At 39.7% G+C, this 19,100-nt stretch overlaps 1 protein-coding gene across 3 annotated transcripts in view; it reads left to right on the top strand.

The window, feature by feature from the left end:
* The first annotated feature begins 244 nt into the window (after positions 1–244).
* PRR16 (proline rich 16) overlaps positions 245–19,100 on the top strand; it is a 153,514-nt gene continuing 134,658 nt past the window's right edge. For 2 of the 3 annotated variants that reach the window (XR_007904791.1, XM_051789462.1), the window contains exon 1: positions 245–490. Coding sequence is in view for 1 of the 3 variants with exons in the window: in XM_051789462.1 (XP_051645422.1) it covers positions 329–490 (162 nt within the window). In the remaining 2 variants the exon portion in view is untranslated. The remainder of the gene's footprint in view (positions 491–19,100) is intronic. The other variant, XR_007904792.1, reaches the window with a different exon arrangement.

Genomic DNA, 19,100 nt, shown 5'->3' with positions numbered 1-19,100 from the left:
CCTCTCGCCGCCCGGGGCCGGTGCCGGGGCCGGTGGTGGCGCGGGCGGCGGCGCGGGCGGGGCGAGGCGCAGGCGCGGCGCACGGCGGGGCTGCAGCCGGGCCCCCGCGCCGCTCCGGGAGCCCATGGCAGCAGCTGCACAGCGCGGCCGCCCGGCGGAGCGCGGCGCGGCGCGGCGCCCCCGGCGCGGGATGCGCGGGCGGGCAGGCGGCGGCGGCGGCAGTGGCTGCGGCAGCTCCGGGAGCCGGAGGGACGGGGCCGGGCGGCCGGCGACCGCCGCGCTCCCCTGACCTGCGTGCCCCGCTGGCCGCGCCGGGCTGCCCCAAAGGATGTCCGCCCAGTCCAAGGGGACCGCATCCTCCTCCTCTTCGCCGTCCGAGGGGCCGCCGGCAGCCTCCAAAGCCAAGGTGAAGGAGCAGATCAAGATCATCGTGGAGGATTTGGAATTAGTCCTGGGGGACCTGAAGGATGTCGCCAAGGAACTTAAGGAGGTGAGAAACGAAGGGCTGCGCGGGCTGACCTCCGGTCTGCCCCGTATGGGGCGAGAGCCCCATCGCCCGCAGGCCGGGGTCCGGCTCCCGGCGCAGCTCCGCTGCCACCCCCGGGCTCCTTTCGCCGCTTCTTCACCGCGGGTCAAGCAACTGGTGTCCAGGCTGGGTAGCTCCCAGTCTCATCCAGGGGCGGGCGGCTGAGCCTCGGTGCGGCGCCCGGCGTTCTGGGATGGGACGAGGAGCGCGGTTGGAGCCCCGTGTCCCGAATGCCAGGCGCCCCGTCGCCGGGCGTGCTCCCCTCGGCTGCGAGGCGGCTCTGCCTGGGAACTTCCCACCTCGGCGAATCCCTCGGAGTTTTATTTTTAACCAGGAGGCCGGGGGTGCCTCTCCTGCGAGGTTCCTGCTGGGCAAGGAGGGTGTTCGGGGGAGCTGCGGGACTCGCAGCCCTGCCCTATTCCGGGCTGCGCCGGGCCGGCATCCCGACGGTGGGAGAGGAGTGAAGAACGACCGCACTCCCGCTGCAGCGGGTTTAACTTTCGGGTTGCACCGTGCAGCCCCACGCTCACCCCCAGGGAGCAGCCCGGCTCTCATTTCCCCCCCGGGCCGGGCTGAGTGGCTCCGGACCCGCGCACCCGCCGCCCTTGGCGAAGGGTCCGTGCCCGGCGCCGGCAGCACCGGCTTGGGGAAGTCTGCTTCCGCCTCTGCAGCCTGCTTCACTGGGAGCTGAGCGCCCTGTTTATCTTCTTTATCTGGCAAGATTGCCTTTGCAATCTCTCTTTTGCCGGTGGCGAGTGTCATCTTTCTCAGGTTAATCTGCAGGCAGAGTGCGATTACCGCGGGCATGTTCATAAGCAGGGAAATGCAGTAGCCGAAGGATGAGAATTTGGCTGTCCTTTTGGAGATTTCTACATTCTCTTGATTTTGCTACACAACTGGTCGACAGATGGTTGGATTATGCACCGAAATTCAAGTCTAGAATCTCTGTGCATTGCTTTATAATCCTGTATTTGACATTTATAACAGGCTGTGATTTTTTGCTATCAAATATTAGTTTTCTATTTTAACAACATTGTCAACAAGTTTCATTCAACAGTCTTGTGCCATCTGAGGCAGTCTGAAATTCACCCAGTGCTTTGTATAATGTTGAAAGATGTATAAACACATGGCTCACTAATCACAGCTGTTAGGCTCCTTTCTCACTCACGATTCCAGATTTCTCCTTTTTTTTTTTTTTAATATATCTATAATTTCTATTTTCCTTAATGTATTGCTGCCTATGCTTTGTAATTTTTGAGGTATTTTGAAGTGGGAGTAAACATTGTAGAGCAGCTCTTACACCAGTTTTTAAGACTGATGGTGCAAACTGGCTTCTGTTGCTGCAGAAGAACATTTTCAGGACCTGGAGAGGATGTAATGTGCTTTGTCCCATGAATGTAAATCGTTCGCCGCACTTAATCAGCCCTAGCTTTCTTCTAGTGAGCAAACAGGATTGCTGTAAGTGGAGATCATATATCATCATTTACTGTGGCATGTTTTATCTAAGCAAACTTGTCGGTTGTGGTTGACTGCATCTGTGATAGAGAAATGGATTTACCTCTGCTTGATGGAGAAATCTGTAGAGAAGTGGAGCTGTAACTCTCCTAAGTAGCGTGTACCTGTTGAAGGGTGGCAGGATTGCCAAAACCATCTGTTTTGAGAAAATAAAAGTGTTTTTATAAAAAGAATAGTTAAATCTTGATTGTAGCTACACGAGGTTTTGAGTAATGCTTTTCACCAAATAAGTCTTACAAAGATGATAGCTGTGATAGTTCAGTAAGCAAGAATTGAATACACATGCATCTCCTTGCTTGCAATATTATCATTATCTGTTAAATACACTGCGTATGATATTTATTTTGAAAAGTCTGCAAAAGTTTGACATCTGACTACCTTCAGTTGGCTACCTTTGTAGTATGGACTCAATCTGTTCAAAACCGTTAAGACATAACTGCAGTGTATACTTTTTAGGTGAAAGTAAGTTAATTGATGATATTATAAGCTAATCATCAGTCTCTTTCATAGATTGTAGATGTTAGAAAGCACTGACAGCTCATCCATTAAAGCTTATGTGAAGTTAGCCTATAGTCAGTTTTGGTGTATTACATACAGAAATATACCTGTCCTTTATTTAGGTTCCCTACTGTAGGATCAGTCAAAGGGATAAACTAGTGGATGTAAGTTTATACTTTCCATTTTCACTACAAATTGTGTTTTTCTGTTTTTCTGGAAATGTTATTGCTACCTTTCCCCCCTGCTGCAGTCTAGCTGTTGTGCTACAACGTTTTCTGTTTGGTGGTGGTTTTTTTTTATTTTATTTTTCTATTAGGAATATGGTATTCTGAAAAGAGCATTTCATTCTTTTTATTACTATTTCAGAAGTCTTCAATTCTGGTATAGCGGTAGGACATGAAGGTTTTTTTTTTGGTGCAGTTCCAGTAATAGTTCTGAGTAGAAAATTTGGTGTAATATTTATTTGTGATATACATAATTTGTAAAACAATTTTTTTTCTATTTATGCCTACATATTTGTTAACCTTAAATATAAATTATGATTATACTTAAAATAGCACTTTAGGTATTGTGATAAACTGGATGTCTTCTGGCATCCTTCAGTCTTCTTTTGTAAGATTTTATGGTCAAAACGCTGTCAAATTGAAATACGGTTTCATTACTTCAAAGTAAACTGTTCTATAACAGTAAAGAGCATGGCTGTACAGGACTTCTATGCCTTGTTACATTTAGCTTATGATGGTTTACTTACATTTGCATCTACCCTTTGTTCTGAAGCTTTTTCTAATTGGTTCTTTAGCTTTTTTTGTTTTGTTTTTAAAAAGGGGAAAAGGAGGAGTGGATAGAAGATGGGATGTTAAATCCAGATGCACAAACCATGAAGTTTATAAATATACTGTAGAAGCATGTGACTAAATCATGTGGATTAAAACTAGTACATTTTAAGAGTTACTGTGTCTCAGAAGTGCAACATCTGTCTCTTCCTTCCCACCTCCCTCACTCCCCTCCCCCTTTATTTATTGGTCTTGTCTGCTTAGGCTGAGGTAACCACAGAAGATTAAGGTTGCAGAATTGGGGTGACAGGGAGATATGATAGGATGGAGCGATGCTGAGTCCAGAGTCTCAGCTGGTGTATGGCAGTCTTCTCTAGGGTGCAGTTAATTTAGGGGAGGCTTGGCCCCTTTTGTCTCCTTGCTAAAGAGAAACATCTTGAGGCTGTGTAGCAACAACAGGATGTGTTTTTATGTTGAAATGGATTAAGTGGCTCTTATTTGATGAATATTCCAAAGAAAAATCAAAGGAGTGCCAGAGGATTGAGTAACACTTTCTATTCCTTTAGTCCAGATTATTTCAAAATCAGGTTGGCGGAGCCTTAAACTTTGGTTCTCCTCCAGAGTGTTGAATAAAAGACTTTTTTCACTGAAGTCTGTCTAGAAAGGTGATTATTATAAAGTCTTGTTTTGGAGTTGATACTTATCTGTCCGGTACCTAAATAATGTCCAGCTGGAAACCAGAAGATGTGTGCTAAATTATGTTGATTGTAAAATGCATGATGTAGCCCTAATTCTCTGATGACTTCAGAAGGGATTGTAGGAGATGTGCATTTGCAGCTGCAGACAACAGGGCACAGAGATTTATGTTATCTTAATACTGATATTGTAATTTTTAAGACTTCCCTGCTTTCACATTTTATGATAATGTTGCACATTTCTGTAGCCTTGCACTTGTTTTCATTAAGGAAATACTTAACTAAATAATTTGATAAATACTTTTTGTAGCAATAAAAATTCATCGTGCAGAACAAATTCCTGGAAGTTATGTGTGAGACATTTGCATAGCTTTTAATTGGCTAAATACTCTTCAACCTTTTATCAAAAGGAAGCAGCTGTGTAGCTATTGCCAATGTTTAGAATAATCCAAAATGGAGGTTCAGGAGAAACAGAAGCCCTCATAGGCGTTGCACATGGATCAGTAAATTTCCAGTCTTTTGAATCTACCTCCTCTGTTTTAAATCCTGTGAAAATGTCTTGCTGATGGAATGAGTGCATAATTCTCTATCATCTAACTGATGTGTTTATTATCCATAAAGATTTGATCTATAAAATTTAAGCATGACTTAACAAATAATATTTTCTAAGTGATGAAATTAACAGATACCAATCCCCCTCCCCCCAAACACCATAACAAAGTTTGTTAGGGGATAGACAACCTGATTTCATAACCAGGCCAGTCATCATTCTCTTAAGTGGAGAGTGGTCATGTATTTTGTAGTCTTAATTTCTGAATCAGGCCTGCAGAAGTGTTTTACAATTTCAACATCAGTGTTTTCCATTCCATTTTTGGTTTTGTGTTCTGATAACAATGAAGATGGTAGGAAGGTTCTTGCCTGTTAATCCAGAAAATAGGAGGCTCCAGTTTGTATCTACCAAATACAAATGATTGGAGCGGCAACAATCAGTCATGTATCAGTATCTCTGATGTGCAGGCAGCAATACAAACAACAATATAAAAAATCTTTTGGGTTCATGCTGCTGCATGGAGCTGAGGCAGGGAGTTATTACAGCATAGTTATAGGATATACTATATAGAAATCTAAGGGTAGGTAGAACAATACCAAAGCATTTTAATCTATTCCTTCTTCTCTTTCTGATTCTTGCCTCTTCTCCTCTTTGTATTCTCTCCAGGTGTCAAGGACCTGCCACTCTTTTTACTATGCAGTGGCAGTTGAAGGGAGAGGTTTTTGAGCATATTTGTTCCTACCATTAAAAATCCAATAAATGCAGATGCTCTACTTATATCTGGATCCTGGATGCAGGCCTGCTTAACAGTGTTCCTTCTGGAGTCTTACTTCAGTGGATACACTGTCTGTATATGCAGATCCTGGTCAGAAATGAGAAGGACAGAAGCTTCTTCGTAATTTTTATTGCTGTGGCTGGGATTGTGATCCAGTTCAGGCACCAGGACCAAGGTGTATGAGTGAAGGAATATGCCATTCCAAAACTTGCAAGACTTTTTTTTTTTTCTGATTTCTTATTATGTTCCTTAATGCCAAATGCAATCATGAACCGTACCTGGATGTTTGATTGCAGTGTATGATTCATTATGTAAGAGAAACACTGCACAGCAACTTTATTGTGATCTACCCAGGGATCCAAAGAAGGCCATAAATAGTCATTGCAGATAACTGAATTGTAATTTTTCTTTCCATTTATTTCTTGTGGCCTATGAAGCATTTATACAGTTATAGATAATAAAATGTGCAATATAATAAGATAAAACTCTTACACTAGTAGTGTCAATAAAGCTAATGGAGCTAAAAGGTAATGGTGAACCTTAAAAAAAACCCCATGTGTTAAGGTTGTCAGGAACGTTTATATGCCAATACATGACAAGGTGAAGATCCTCCACATATCATTTGTAACCAAAGCTACCAAGAGTTAGTAATTGCATTGTGTAACCAAAAGAAAATAATAAGTAGTGTACATATAGAGAATTGCTTGTCAGTATCAAGAGGCTTGACAGAGGGAAGCATACTGTCAATTTGTGCTAGCTGTTTTATGAACATCCATGTCAACTACTTCATTCCTTGTATGTACTACTGGGCTTCTGAGAGCAATGTATTATACAATGGGGAACTAACTAGAACATATATAAATTCAATTTTCAAATAAAAACAGTGCCACAGTGAAAATATATATTTTTTTTTTTTTTAAATTTGAATTTCACACAGTCTGTCCAGTACTGACCATGATAAAGAAAACAAAAATAGTAAGGTACAAACTTCTGTCTGTTGCAGTCAGATTTGTTCCATTGACTTTGGAAGGAACAAAACTTAAGTTTGAGTGATGTAAGTTAGTTTTGGGTTGCATAATTTTTATTAAAACTTCAGAATTTAGAGGAATCAGTTGCTGCCACATGTATATATGAATGCATTATGCAATACCAGTGACTTGGTTGAACACCATCATTGATGTTTGGAATATCTTTGGCAGTTTCCTCTGGAAATTATGCAAAGCTTCTGTTTCCATTATTCACACTGGACAAAGTTCTGGAATACCCTTCCCACTTCCAGTCAAAAATTCCAGCCAAATTGCTGCTCACATGTTGTACACGTGCTGTACACAAATAATTAGTACTCCTTGTGGTAGCTGTGGGAGAGATGCTAATGTTGTCCCTGAGTTTAAAGAGTACTTTCCCACAATACCTCTTTTGCAATACCTTTATGAATGAGTATCACTATTTTCTTCCAGTTTTCATTTCTTTTAGAGCTGCAAAACATTGACACCTCGTAGTCTTCTCTGTATATTATACTCGTTCTTTGAAAGGCCAGTGTTCTAAATGTTCAGTAACCTCACAGGGTAACTCAAGTATTTGCTGTGCAGGCTTTGTTTTCCTTTGCTAGTAGTCGGCATTTTTGTTTGTTTGTTTTTTAATAGAAGCAGTAAATAGCAGTTGATGTACATTGTGTTTTTAATGAGTAAAATGTTACCTCTTCTTGAGGTACGAATGTATGATAAGGGCTGCAGCTGATACCATGCCTCCTCCATAGAGTTCCTGTCCAGCTCTATGCAATATTGACTGGTCATTCTTGCTGTAGCTGCCTTCAAAATGCCATTTATTATTGTACCCAGCGGAAGAATCAAAGCAGACCCTGCTTTCATTGTGGAAGGACTGAGAAAATCCTCTCTCTCTCTCCAACCTCCCTCTGTCAGGTCGTGTGTGTGTAGAATGACGCATGAGAGGTCTTACTGGCTTAGCTGCTGGCATTCTGGTTTAGTTTAAAATTGTTGCACTACAGCTGATGGAAGGTAGTGAGGAATAATTGCCTCCAAACAGTAGTAATACCATCAGTTGTTGCTTTTGTAAAAACTATAGTATATGTTTTTAAAGGTTAACAGACTCATCTGTTGTTTCATGCAGCATGTGCCACATTGCGTTATGAAGACTGAGAGCACTGATGTTGAATCATTTCCAGATTTCGTTGTAGATTATTTCTCAGTAATGTGAAAAATCCTGTAATTTTAAAACTTTTCAGTTTTTTCTCCTTGATTTTTTTTTTTTAATAATCCAAGTCATTGTTTCAGTCCTTCACCCCTGATGATATTATGTTTTTCTCTTTTTTGTTGTCTATTTACAGTTCTTTGAATGAAGAGCTTCAAGGTAAAAGTAGAGTATGACATCCTTATTTGCACTATAATCATTTGCCTTGTAAGCAGAAGAAGATTAGGAAAATCTTAGGAAAATAAGTGTGAGAAGTTTGCTATGTATTTAAAGCTAGACCAGCTGCAGGGTGCTCCAGGACTACCAAAAACTAGATTTGAGCTTTTCACCCAACTGCAGAAAATTAGATAAGTATTTAAAATATGCAAAATTTTGGTATCTAATAACGATTCATACTTTACTGGAAATGTCACTGTGTTAAAGCAGGCAGTTTACGTGGCTTGAAGGATGCAGATTCTAAAAGCTAACAAACTGAAAACAAGAAAGAAGAAGAAATTAATTCTCTATTGTATTTTTTTGGTTTATACCCATGTAACTGTCCTTTCTGTATAAAATTATTTGTGAAGATGCGAAAAATCAAGGTCAGTATGTTTTTTCTTTACTGCGGTGTAATAAAACAAAGTGTAATTCTTTCTTTGTATGGTTTGTCACTGAGATTTTCAGCTAAATTAACTACTGAAAGTTCAGCAGTTATTGGGCAAATAATTGGAGCAGATATATTTATTTTTTAATATAGAATCACAGACTGGTTGAAGTTCAAAAGGACTCCTGGAAATTGTCCAACCCATTCAAGGGTCAACTAGAGCAGGTTTCTTAGGATCACCATCTTGAATATCTTCAAGGGTGGTGACTCCATGACCTTTTTGGATTACCTATTTCAGTGTTGAATCACCCTTATGGTAAAAATGTTTTGTCTTGTGTTTAAGTAGAATTTCATGTATTTCTAATTGTGCCCTCTGTTGTCTCATTTATTCCTTCTAATCAAGTCTATAACAGATGCTCCAACCCCCTAGTTATCTTCCAACCCCTTTCCTGAACTAGGTCCTTTTGTTCATATCTGTCTTGTACTGGGGAACCCGGACTTGCACACTCAAACTCAAAAAATCAGGTATATATTCATTAAAAATGGTATGTCACAAACATTAATTTCCCTCAATAGATATTTCTTTATCTGAAATTTTTAAATTAGCTGAAAAACCTAATTTCTTGAAATCAAAGTGCAGATGGTAAGACTTACAGGAAACTGATGTTCGATCAGGGTGGGATGTTTATGTTCAAGCAAAAAAATGAAGAGGTTATGATTATTATTTTTTGTTGTTTCCTGTTGACGGTTGGTTTGCATGTGCTTGTTTTCCTGTTGGTGGTGATTTGATTCTGTGTATTAAATAAAATTCATAGAAAGTGAGAAATTATTTATTGAATTGTAAGCACTTTAAATGGTATGCAAACACCTTAATTAATTATTTTGATTAGATGTTCTTAAATCTTAGCAAGCTGATGTGATACAGCTTTGACTTTGCTAGAGCTGTGCCATCTTGTATTGACTGCACTGTTGTCTGTAAGCAGTGCCAGTCATTCTGGAGATTTGGTGTGTGCGAAACTGGTGTCTTGGATTCACATATCTAACTTCAGGAGAAATTAGAAACCCAGTACTTCTATAGACAGTAATATGTATAAACTGCAATGATGAGGTTCCAATTCTTTTATCTAAGCCTCAAGTTCATTGCATACCAAGGAATTGTAGACTGAGATTGAATAAAGCTAGACATACATAGAAATTTTACATTTGGTATCATGTAACTGATGAAAATGTCCTTTAAAAATCTCTAAAAATATCTTCTAAATTTTGAAAGTCCTTAAAGGTAGTTTAAAACCTTCTATTCAATAATTAATCTTTTCTATTTAGTGACAGATTGTAAGTATGACAGGTAGCATCCCAGTAGAAAAAACTGACTGTATTTTGATGAATGACTGCTGTATACTATTTCTAAGAGATGAGCACTTGGCCGGCATCATGAATATCTAATTGAAGTTTCTTACGAATAAAAAAAAAAATAAATTAGTTCTATCAAAGTCAAAGTCTACTTAGCGGATGTCATCTTAAAAACAGGAGCTACTTTTATGATACCTTCAACAGAATATTAAATATAACTAGTCAGTTATTGTTTCAATAATTTGGTAGTCTGCTATAAACTTATATCTGTCTTAGAATATAAATTATTTTTGAGTTTGTATGTTTAACAAGTATTAGTCAATCCAGGGCATAAAATAAAACACTGAAATTTAAAGTTAATAAATAACCCTTTGGACTCATACTTTCTTTGAAAAAATGTAAGTGACCTTGACTTGATGCCTCGTATTATGCAATCAGCTGTAGTTAATAACAATCTATTCTGAAAAGAAGGAAGATCTTGTGGATCATGTACTAAATGTGAAGTGTGCTTTTGTTTAGTTTTCACCACTTCTTAGAGTGACATCTCATAACATCCTGGTGTAATGTGACAGTTTTTCAAATTACTTTTGGTTTTTTATCACTATCTTTTGAAAGAGTGGCAAGGCCCAGAGGGAATTTGAAACATTATTGAGCCTTAATTTTCTAAAAATCAAGGCAGAGTGCTTGTGCCATGTTCATCTGTTATTTCTCAGTTTAATTTACTAATCAAGAATGAGGCATCAGTTTTGTCACTGTGAATTACAGATATGATATATCTTCCTTGTTTGCATGGTTTCTTGTACATAATGAAACATAGTTATCTGCTACATAAATGTTAATACACTGCAATTAAATCTTGAACAAGTAGATTTTTTTGATAATTAAATGTCTATTTTGAACAGATTAAATTGTTTCCTTGCTTTTTGTATGGTAACTATAGACTTGTAGAATGCTGTGGAATTTTTCCTTGAAGAACTTAGTGTTAGACTTTGGTAGCCTGTATGGCTAGAGGACAAGATGTCAGCATCTTACTTTCTTCTGATGTAGCACCCTAGCAGATGGATATGTCTTTAAGATTTTCTTCTGGTGAAGGAGATATTCTTGGAGTCTTCACATGCTTTCTGTTGCAGACTGCCAGTTGATACAGACAGGGGACATAGTACAGTGCTTTTGTGGCTGGAAACTCTTTAATCTAGGTCAAAAAACTTCAGTGGGCAAACAATTAATGACAAATTAATAACAACACCTAGGTTGTTGTGGTTTCTTTGTGCTAGTGTTGACACTCAGCTCTGGTAGCTCTTTAATATTTCTTCATCTGGCTGTACATCTATGTTGGTACACTAGTAAAGAATATATTTTTTTATTTATTTTGGTAGACTCTCCGTTTGGTGAAACAGATCTTTTCTATCTCTATTTTGGTTGACTTGGTCTTCATAGAAATGTGTTCAATCCTGTAGGTGAGGTCTAGTCAGAGCTTTGCACAGTGTTGCTTATCTTTGCTGGAACTATCTGTTTTCCTGCATCCTGAGGTTGCATTGAAGTTGCCTGGTGGTAGCCGTTCCGTGATGACCCTCTGTGCAGAGCTCTGTGAACTAGTGGATTTCCAGTCAGTAGAACAAAGGGATAGGTCCCCCCTGAGCCTCCTTTTCTCCAGGTGAGACACCATCTCAATTCTTCAGCGTCTTCTTCTGTGACCAAGTGACTGGTTTAGTGGATGAGGGAGAGGCTGTATATATGTTGTCACCCACAGTGTCCTCCTGGAGAAACTGGCTTCTTCAGGAACATAGCAGGTGTACTCTTTTCTGAGTGAAAAACTGGCCGGGCCTAGAGGGTGATGGTGAATGGAGTTACTGGTGGCTAGTCATGTTGTGTTCCCCAGGGCTCAGTGTTGGGACCAGTGCTGTTTAATATCTTCACTGATGTCCTGCATGAGGGGATTGAGGGCTCACTCAGGCAATTTGCAGACAACACCAAGTTGTTGATCTTTTGGAGGATAGGAAGACTATGCAGAAGGATCTGGACAGGCTGGGTAGATGGGCCAAGACCAATGGTATGAGGCTCAACAAGGTGAAATGCTGAGTTCTGCCCTTGGGTGACAACACCGCATGCAGCACTACAGGCTGGGGGGAGTTTGGCTGGAAAGCTGCCAAGCCGAAAAGGAGCTGGAGGTGCTGGCTAACAGTGGCTTAACATAAACAAATATTGTGCCCAGGTGGCCAAGAAGATGAATAGCATCCTGGCCTTTATCAGAAATAGTATGGCCAGCAGGACCAGGGAAAATATTGTCTCCCTGTACATGGCACTGGTGAGACCACACCTTCAGTCCTGTGTCCAGTTTTGGTCCTCACACTTAAAAAAAGACCTTATGATGGTGATGTGAGTCCAGAGAAGGAGAACAAAGCTAGGGAAGGGTCTGGAGCACAGGTCTTGTAAGGAGCAGCTGAGAGAGCTAGGGTTATTTAGCGTGAAGAAAAGGACGTTCAAGAGACCTTATCACTCTGTACAACTGCCTGAAAGGAGGTGGTAGCCAGGTGGATGTCAGTTTCTTCTCCCAGGTAACAAATGACAAGACAAGATTTGCACCAGGGAAGGTTCAGATTAGATATTAGGAAAATTTTTTCATGACATAGTTGTAAAGCATTGGAACAAACAACCCAGGGAGGGACTGAAGTCACCATCCCTGGAAGTGCTCAGAAACCATGTGGATATGGTACTTGAGGACATAGCTTGCCAGCAGAAATTGATCTTAAAAGTATTTTCCAGCCTTAAGGATTCTGTGATTCTATGGAACCTTTCACTACTTAATATCAGTTGCAAAATCTAATTCAAGTTGTTAATTATCTCTTTAACAGCATATTCTTCTTTATTGTGCAGTCTTTATTTTCATGAAGTCACAGCAGACTTTTTAGTTCTGTGTGCTCTCTGAGGTAGTTTCAAACCAAGTTAGTTCTGGAAGTGAAGGGCTATGATATTTCTGATTGATGTTGTACTTTTACTTGAAAATTCTTCTCTGTATTTAGATTCATGAGCATCTCAGTTAACCCTGTTAGTTCCTTATAGTCTGTCAACATCTAAGTTTTTTAAATGCAAAACCTCTTTATGTTTGGGTTTTTAAAATTATTTATTAGAGTCTAATTATGTTGATCTACTGTCATTATATGCCAGAGTAATTTCTATTATTGCCCTTTTTACAGGGTCTGAAATGGTCTGCAAGTATAATTTTTACTGAAACAGTGGCTGGTTGAGAAGGATATGTCTACTTTCACCCTCAGGAGTACTTGTGTATTACCATCAGTAATAACAATGTTGCAGGTGTTAATGGACATATTTGGATTTGGGAAGTGCCAATGCCAGCAAATGAGCACTGGACAACAAAGTAGATTCTGCAGGTTTAGTTGGTCGGATAAGTTCAAAGACTAATTGTTATTAAGGATTTTTATGAAACATTGGTTACAACACTCTGGTGTTAAATTATTGCTACAGTAATTTATATTGCAGAAGTTGAACCTACAAAGAGATGAACTGAGAAAGGCAAGACACAAAGTAAAGGAAACTGATATTGATCTTCAGAGTCTGAGTAATGTCTGTGTGATCTGGCAAGGAAATCTGAAATGTCAGGAATACAACTTCAGAAAGATTTTCACTGAAATTTATCCTTGTTATTCTTTGTCCTTGCTATTCTTAGTTTTATTTTTTCCCCACCTCCTGAAAAAACTTCCTCTTAGTCACCTTAAATTGCCACTCTTATTTTCGTGAGGGAATATGTCCACTTTGACTTTTCCACAGTAGTAGTCACTTATTGTTATTTGTACTTACGCATGTTTCTATTTCTTTGGGGATTCTTTTGTTAATATTTTGTTGTTTGGATATTTGAACATCAGATTATTCTTGCATTGTACATGATTAAGAAAGCATATATGGTAGTTCTGAATTTTCTCTGACTGTTTTCTCAGACCATGATTATTCTCCAAAAGCATATTTCAAAATACCTTTTTCTTTTCTCCTCTTATTACATCTTAGAGTAAACAAAGGCTGTTTACATCACTTAAATTTCATGCTTGTTCTAAGACAAAGTAATGCTTCTAATTAACTACCGTTAGGTGTCCTAGCCTGCTTTGTCTTGTGGCAATGCCTTAATTCTCTCATCAGGGCAGTAAACTTCCTCAGTGTTTCCTGTCTTCCTTGAGGGTTAGGTTTCATCTGTTGTGAAACCATGGCTAGAGAGTGAAATCATGACCAGTTCTCTGTTGGAACTGGAATCTCCTCTCTACCAATTTCACCCCCCCTCCTCTTTCCCAAGTCAGCAGACTTCTGGTAAGGTTTTTCAGGCTCTGGGAAATGTTATATCAGCATACCCAATTAGAAGTAAGAGTAATAGTAGCTGAAGTCAGCAATTTAAGTGGTTTTCTTCTATGAGGGAGTGACATTAATCATTTGTCTTTGCATGTTGGTACAAACCTATTCTATCAGTGAAGTAAAATAATGTATGAAGGACCAATTTGCTATGGGATGCTGTATGTTCATGCCAAAGGATCACTGTCCAAAATGGCTGGGTATATTTACAAAAGCATAAAATGCCATTCTGAAGAATTAACTTGGTTTTGTTAATTTCATTTTGTTTTATAGACAAACATAATGTTGCAGAAAGTGTAACACATCACTAGATTGCCAGGTGCTTCCCAGTATAAAATCTGACCTTCAGTTATTTTGTAAAGGTCAGGTAGTTCAGATAGAATTTTTCAATTCTGAATTCCATATCATACTGGTATTATTTTTTAGAAAAACCTTTCTTTTAGACTAAGTAGCTGCTCTACTTCAGAGCAATAAGCATGGGAAAATGTTATGGGTTTGATCATACTTGTCATCTTCATGCTTGAAAGCTTCCCTCCCCCAGCCCTCCCCTTGACATCCTTTCTGTACTGTAGCAAAGAAGTCTAGCCTTTGCTAGAGTATTGGTTTTTGATCACGGAAGCCTGTCTGACAGGACCGCGGGATGTAAATGTTCCATCTGAGCTGCTATAACAAGTTTGATTCTTTTTCTCCTCCTCCCCTGAGTAGGCCATGCCACTATCCTGAGCTAACTTGGTGGAGAGATGTGTAGCTCCAATGAAAGGAGAAGGTTCAGGACAAACTGGGGTTAAGATGCTGTGATGTACCTAAATTGCATGTACAAGTTACCTTTGCATAAAGGTTGTTAGAAGAGTGTGGAAAAATGACCGTAAGTGAAAAACTAATACAATGACAAAGCTGTGTCCTGAGATGTGCATGTTAGAGGGCTCTGGAAAGAAGATGCCAAGTTTAAGAGTTTTGAGCTGAATCTATGTATTAAAGACCTTTTCTTCGGAGGGCTGAATAAAAAGGCTCCCAGGATCCTGGACTCTCATCTCTAAGTGGGTGAAACCCTCTAGTGAAAGGTACATCAGTCTTTCATATCCTTCATATCATGAGTGTCAGTTGTCTTGTTTCTTTGCGTGCCAGAGGTCTGTCATGGTTTGAGAGCCCTAAAAATCCAATTCCCTAGTCCAAGCCCCCTCCCACATCTCAACTCAGTGTGAGATGGATTTTCCAAACACCACACGAGACTCAGAATGGGGGAAAGGGAATATATATTACAATGACTGTACAAATAAATACTACAATACATTATATACAATCTTAGCTATCTCTACCATGACATAAAAGTATTTACAGTGGATCAAATCTCTTCTCCCCTCCAAATAAAAGTCCAAGAGGGAAGAAGGAATCCTTTCCACTTTCAGAGCAGCAGTCTCTAAGGCAGCAGGCTCTCTTCCTGTCATGCAGCATCTGTATCTGGATCTCTGCCAGTACACACCAGGGGTATCCAAGCCCCTCGTCCTGTCGTCTCCAAGTGAGGGTCTTCTCTTCTGTGGATTGTGTAGCAGGGACAAAACTCACGTCACCATGTCATATCATGAGGTGTAAGACCCCTATGAAGGTCCCTTCCTCAGGGGATTCACCCCTGAGTCAGAACATCTGGGGCAGCTTTCAGTTGAAGGCCTTTGCCTCAGGAGTTCTACCAGAGCTCCTGTACTCTGTCTCAGGCTGCTAGCTTAGCTCGGCAGCAGCGGTGAGGTGGGGCCAAGGTCACCCCCTCTGCATTCCTTCTCCGTCCCGGCACAGCTTTCCAGGACGCTTTGAGCTTCTCAGCTCTTCTCTGCACTGCATGTTGCGCTTCACCCTTCCCTTCCAGGAGGTGAGGGGTCTCCAAGGAGTTTGGGGGGTTTTTGGTTTCAGTTCTTACCCAAACTTTCTCTGTAGAACTCAGTTCTCTCTCTGCTGCTGGCTCTCTCTCTCGGCTCTCTCAGACAACTCTGTGTCTTCCTTGGCTGCATGCTGTTTGCTGCTTCTTCAGTTCTTATCTGTTGGCTCTTTGCCACTGCTCTCTGTCCACTGCTGCCTCTGCCGCTGCTCCGTCTGCCCACTCATGGTGGAGAAAACTTCTTTAGTTTTCAACCACAGGTACTTAGCCCAGCATTATGCTGTTCCAAGTCCCTGCAGCCCCCCCAGCTGCCGGCTGGGGGGGGCCAGAGCCCCCCAGGGTGCTTCTGCCCTCACTCCTTGTGGCTTTTACAACATGGCTACTTCTCTAACAACTAACTACAACTACCTTCTCTTCCGTTCTGCTTGTGATATGTTTATATTTTGCAGAAGCGCTCATTGGGTAAAACCTCAAAACTTCAAGGGTCACCACCCCCTGGGGTTTTACCATTTTATAACTTCAGGGGGAAAACTGTTTCCCCCCACCACAAGGTCTTAAAATGATCTACATGTCTCAACTATCAGCATGGTGCCAAATGATGGAGTTGGTCTTTTCTCCTGTTTTGGTTCACTTTAAACTAGGAGATGCAACATAAGCTCATGGTTTGTATTCTTAAAATGGTTTCTTAGTTGGTTTTGATGGAGTTTTCAGTTGCATTCCCATAGCTGTTTTATATAAGACTCTGCCTTGGTGTATTTTGTGATGGTTCATACTTACTATGTAATTAGCTGTGTGGTACTATGTTGTTATAATTATTTGGTGTAATAGCCCATGCCTTATACATAGCATGATGTTTAGGGCTTTTCTGAATGAAGAATTAATTTCCTGTTGACCTTTTCTGTGATGTGTCATTATGATGCTGGAAAGTCTTATAGATGTTTAATGAATTCATTTTCGTAATACTGCTATGAGGTGAGGGGTTAGTATCTCCAGTTCACAGACACGAGACTGGGGGATGCCAAATGTGAAACAGTAAAGCCCTCATTTTCAGTGTATTAAGGACTTTATGGATCTCCTTACTTCAACTGAAATAGGTTTATCTTTGACAAATCAGATATGACTATTTCAGGTCAGAAAATAAGAAACACACATCTGCAACGTAGGTACAATTTTGGTGGCAATGACTTCCTGTGGTATCACCAAGCTAGGTAACAGAGGCAGGGGGAAGATCAGGGTACGTTCAAAATTAATTTTTTGAATTGGTTACTGGATCTTCCCCCTGCCACCCTTTAGGGCTTTTTAAAGTCTCTATTGCTTTGGTATCTTCCAACACAATGATCCAAGACTCTGTTAAGAGAAGATATTGTTCTAGTCTCGGGCCAGCTTGACCTTTTCTGTTCAGTCAGGTGGGTCTTATGTTGAAAATGCTGTGCAGTCCTAGTCTGGACCACAAATATATGCGCCAGGGGCTCCAACTAAAATTCTAATTTTGACCCATTTATCCTAACTTTTGCCCTAATTTTTAGGCTTTAGAATTCAGTAGAAAGGGCACTAAAGGCACGTAAAGTTTGCATTAATTTAAGTGGATTAGGAAAACTGAAACATATATTGAAACCAACATCTAGAAACAAATCCTTAACTGAAATGAGGTACTGATATTCATAATTTCTGAGGTGGTTTACGCAAAATGAATCTGCAGCTAGCTGAAATTAGTTAACTCAATTATGAAGAAGTGTAATAGTTTGCCTATTCGTTAATTGTTTTCAGTTGAAGTACTGTCAAAATCAGGAGAAAATACCAGCAAAAAGCTGACTGTATTTTGGGGAAGAGATTTCAGCCTTCTGTTTGAACAATGTGGTATAGTGGAAGGTGCCCCAGTGTATGGCAGGGGGTTGGAACTAAATGACCTTTAAAGTCCCTTCCAAACCAAACCATTCTATGATTCAGTGATTCTATTATCATTATTCTGAGTTCTCGGAAACGCTTTTGCAGAAGGATCTTGTAGTGCTCATGTAATGCTCACTGATCACAAAAGCATCAGGTATAAGCAACTAGCTATTTTAAAAGTATATCAGGATCTGAGGAGTCTAATCAGGCTATGGAAATATTTTTACTTATGACTGAATAAAGTAACTGTAAACAATAATTTTAAATGATCTGAATTGCATAGTGTTATTAAATCAACATTTTGTACTACCATTATATTATTTTTTCTCCTACAGTCTAAACTATATAAATCTCCTTGTTTAAATTTCAGTCCTGTTCTATCTTATTTCTCGAAGATGATCTAAATTATTTTCATTAAAAATTCATCATACCTTGAGAGAGTGTGTACTTGTTTTACTATGTTAACTTGATCAATAATCACCTTTCATTATACTATGACACTCAAAGAGAATCTTTTATTCTATAATTATGAATGATCTTTCAGAAGAGAGTTAAAAAAAAAAGAAAAAATAAGGAAGTGCAATTTGCTTGCGCTTCACATGTACTGTGAAAAGAGACTAATTACACTTTTTTACTGGAATTTTCATTAAGCAAAGGCATCAGGGAACTCAGGTAGATGCTTTTTAAAATTGTAAATTGAAATTTATAAAAAACATAAGCCTATTGCAAAAAAGGGAGTTCTTCCCATAGATGAACTGTGTAAGACACTCTACTTTGTTTCCATGATGCATTTAGTTTTCTTGCAGTGTACTTTTTATGCAGTAAAAGGACACTAAAAATGAAGATATGAATCTTTTCCTCTTTTTATCTTTTTATGGTAATTCCTTATTTCTTTCACTGGATATTATCAATGTTTTATTTCTTTTTATAAAGGCAATGCAACTTGTGGTATAATATACTATTAGGGAAGACACTGTTTAGCTACTGCTCCAAGATGTTTTTCAGTCCTGAATTGTGTTGCAGCATAAACCAGAATGCAGTGATGTATTTTGTTTTGCGTATGTTGCAAGGCTCTTCACAGCTTGGAAAGATGGGAAGGGGAGGGTTTTTTTTAAGTTTTTGTTAGATTTAGAAGTGACAAATTGCTAGGTTACATATAGCTAAAATTATGAATAAGTCAGCAGTTGAAACTGAAAAACAGATTAAATTGGTCTTTTGTTGATTTTTAGTTTCTGTGTTTTTAGGTTAGAGTTTTTAAGCAAAACAGAGTTTAAGCACAGTTTTGATACGTGTATACTGTTGGCTGTTCTTTATGTGCACACATGCACAAGTACACTCTCTGTCTTACTTGGTTGGTTTGTTTTAAATGTGGTTTCTTTTGGATCTTTTAGTCACCTCTCTAGATGATCACTGTGACAGTTTTGAAGGTCTATCATGTTCACAGCACATTTTTCAACTGTCTTGCTCAACTGTTGATGTCCTTCCATTGCATGTGCATCTGTTCAGCTGCTAGGAAGACC

This window comes from Manacus candei, unplaced genomic scaffold (assembly GCF_025592945.1).
Source record: "Manacus candei isolate 608988 ecotype Guabito, Panama unplaced genomic scaffold, ASM2559294v1 h1tg000027l, whole genome shotgun sequence".
NCBI classification, from domain to species: domain Eukaryota; kingdom Metazoa; phylum Chordata; class Aves; order Passeriformes; family Pipridae; genus Manacus; species Manacus candei.
Note: the sequence above shows the minus strand (reverse complement) of the source record. Positions and strands in the feature narration are given on the sequence as shown.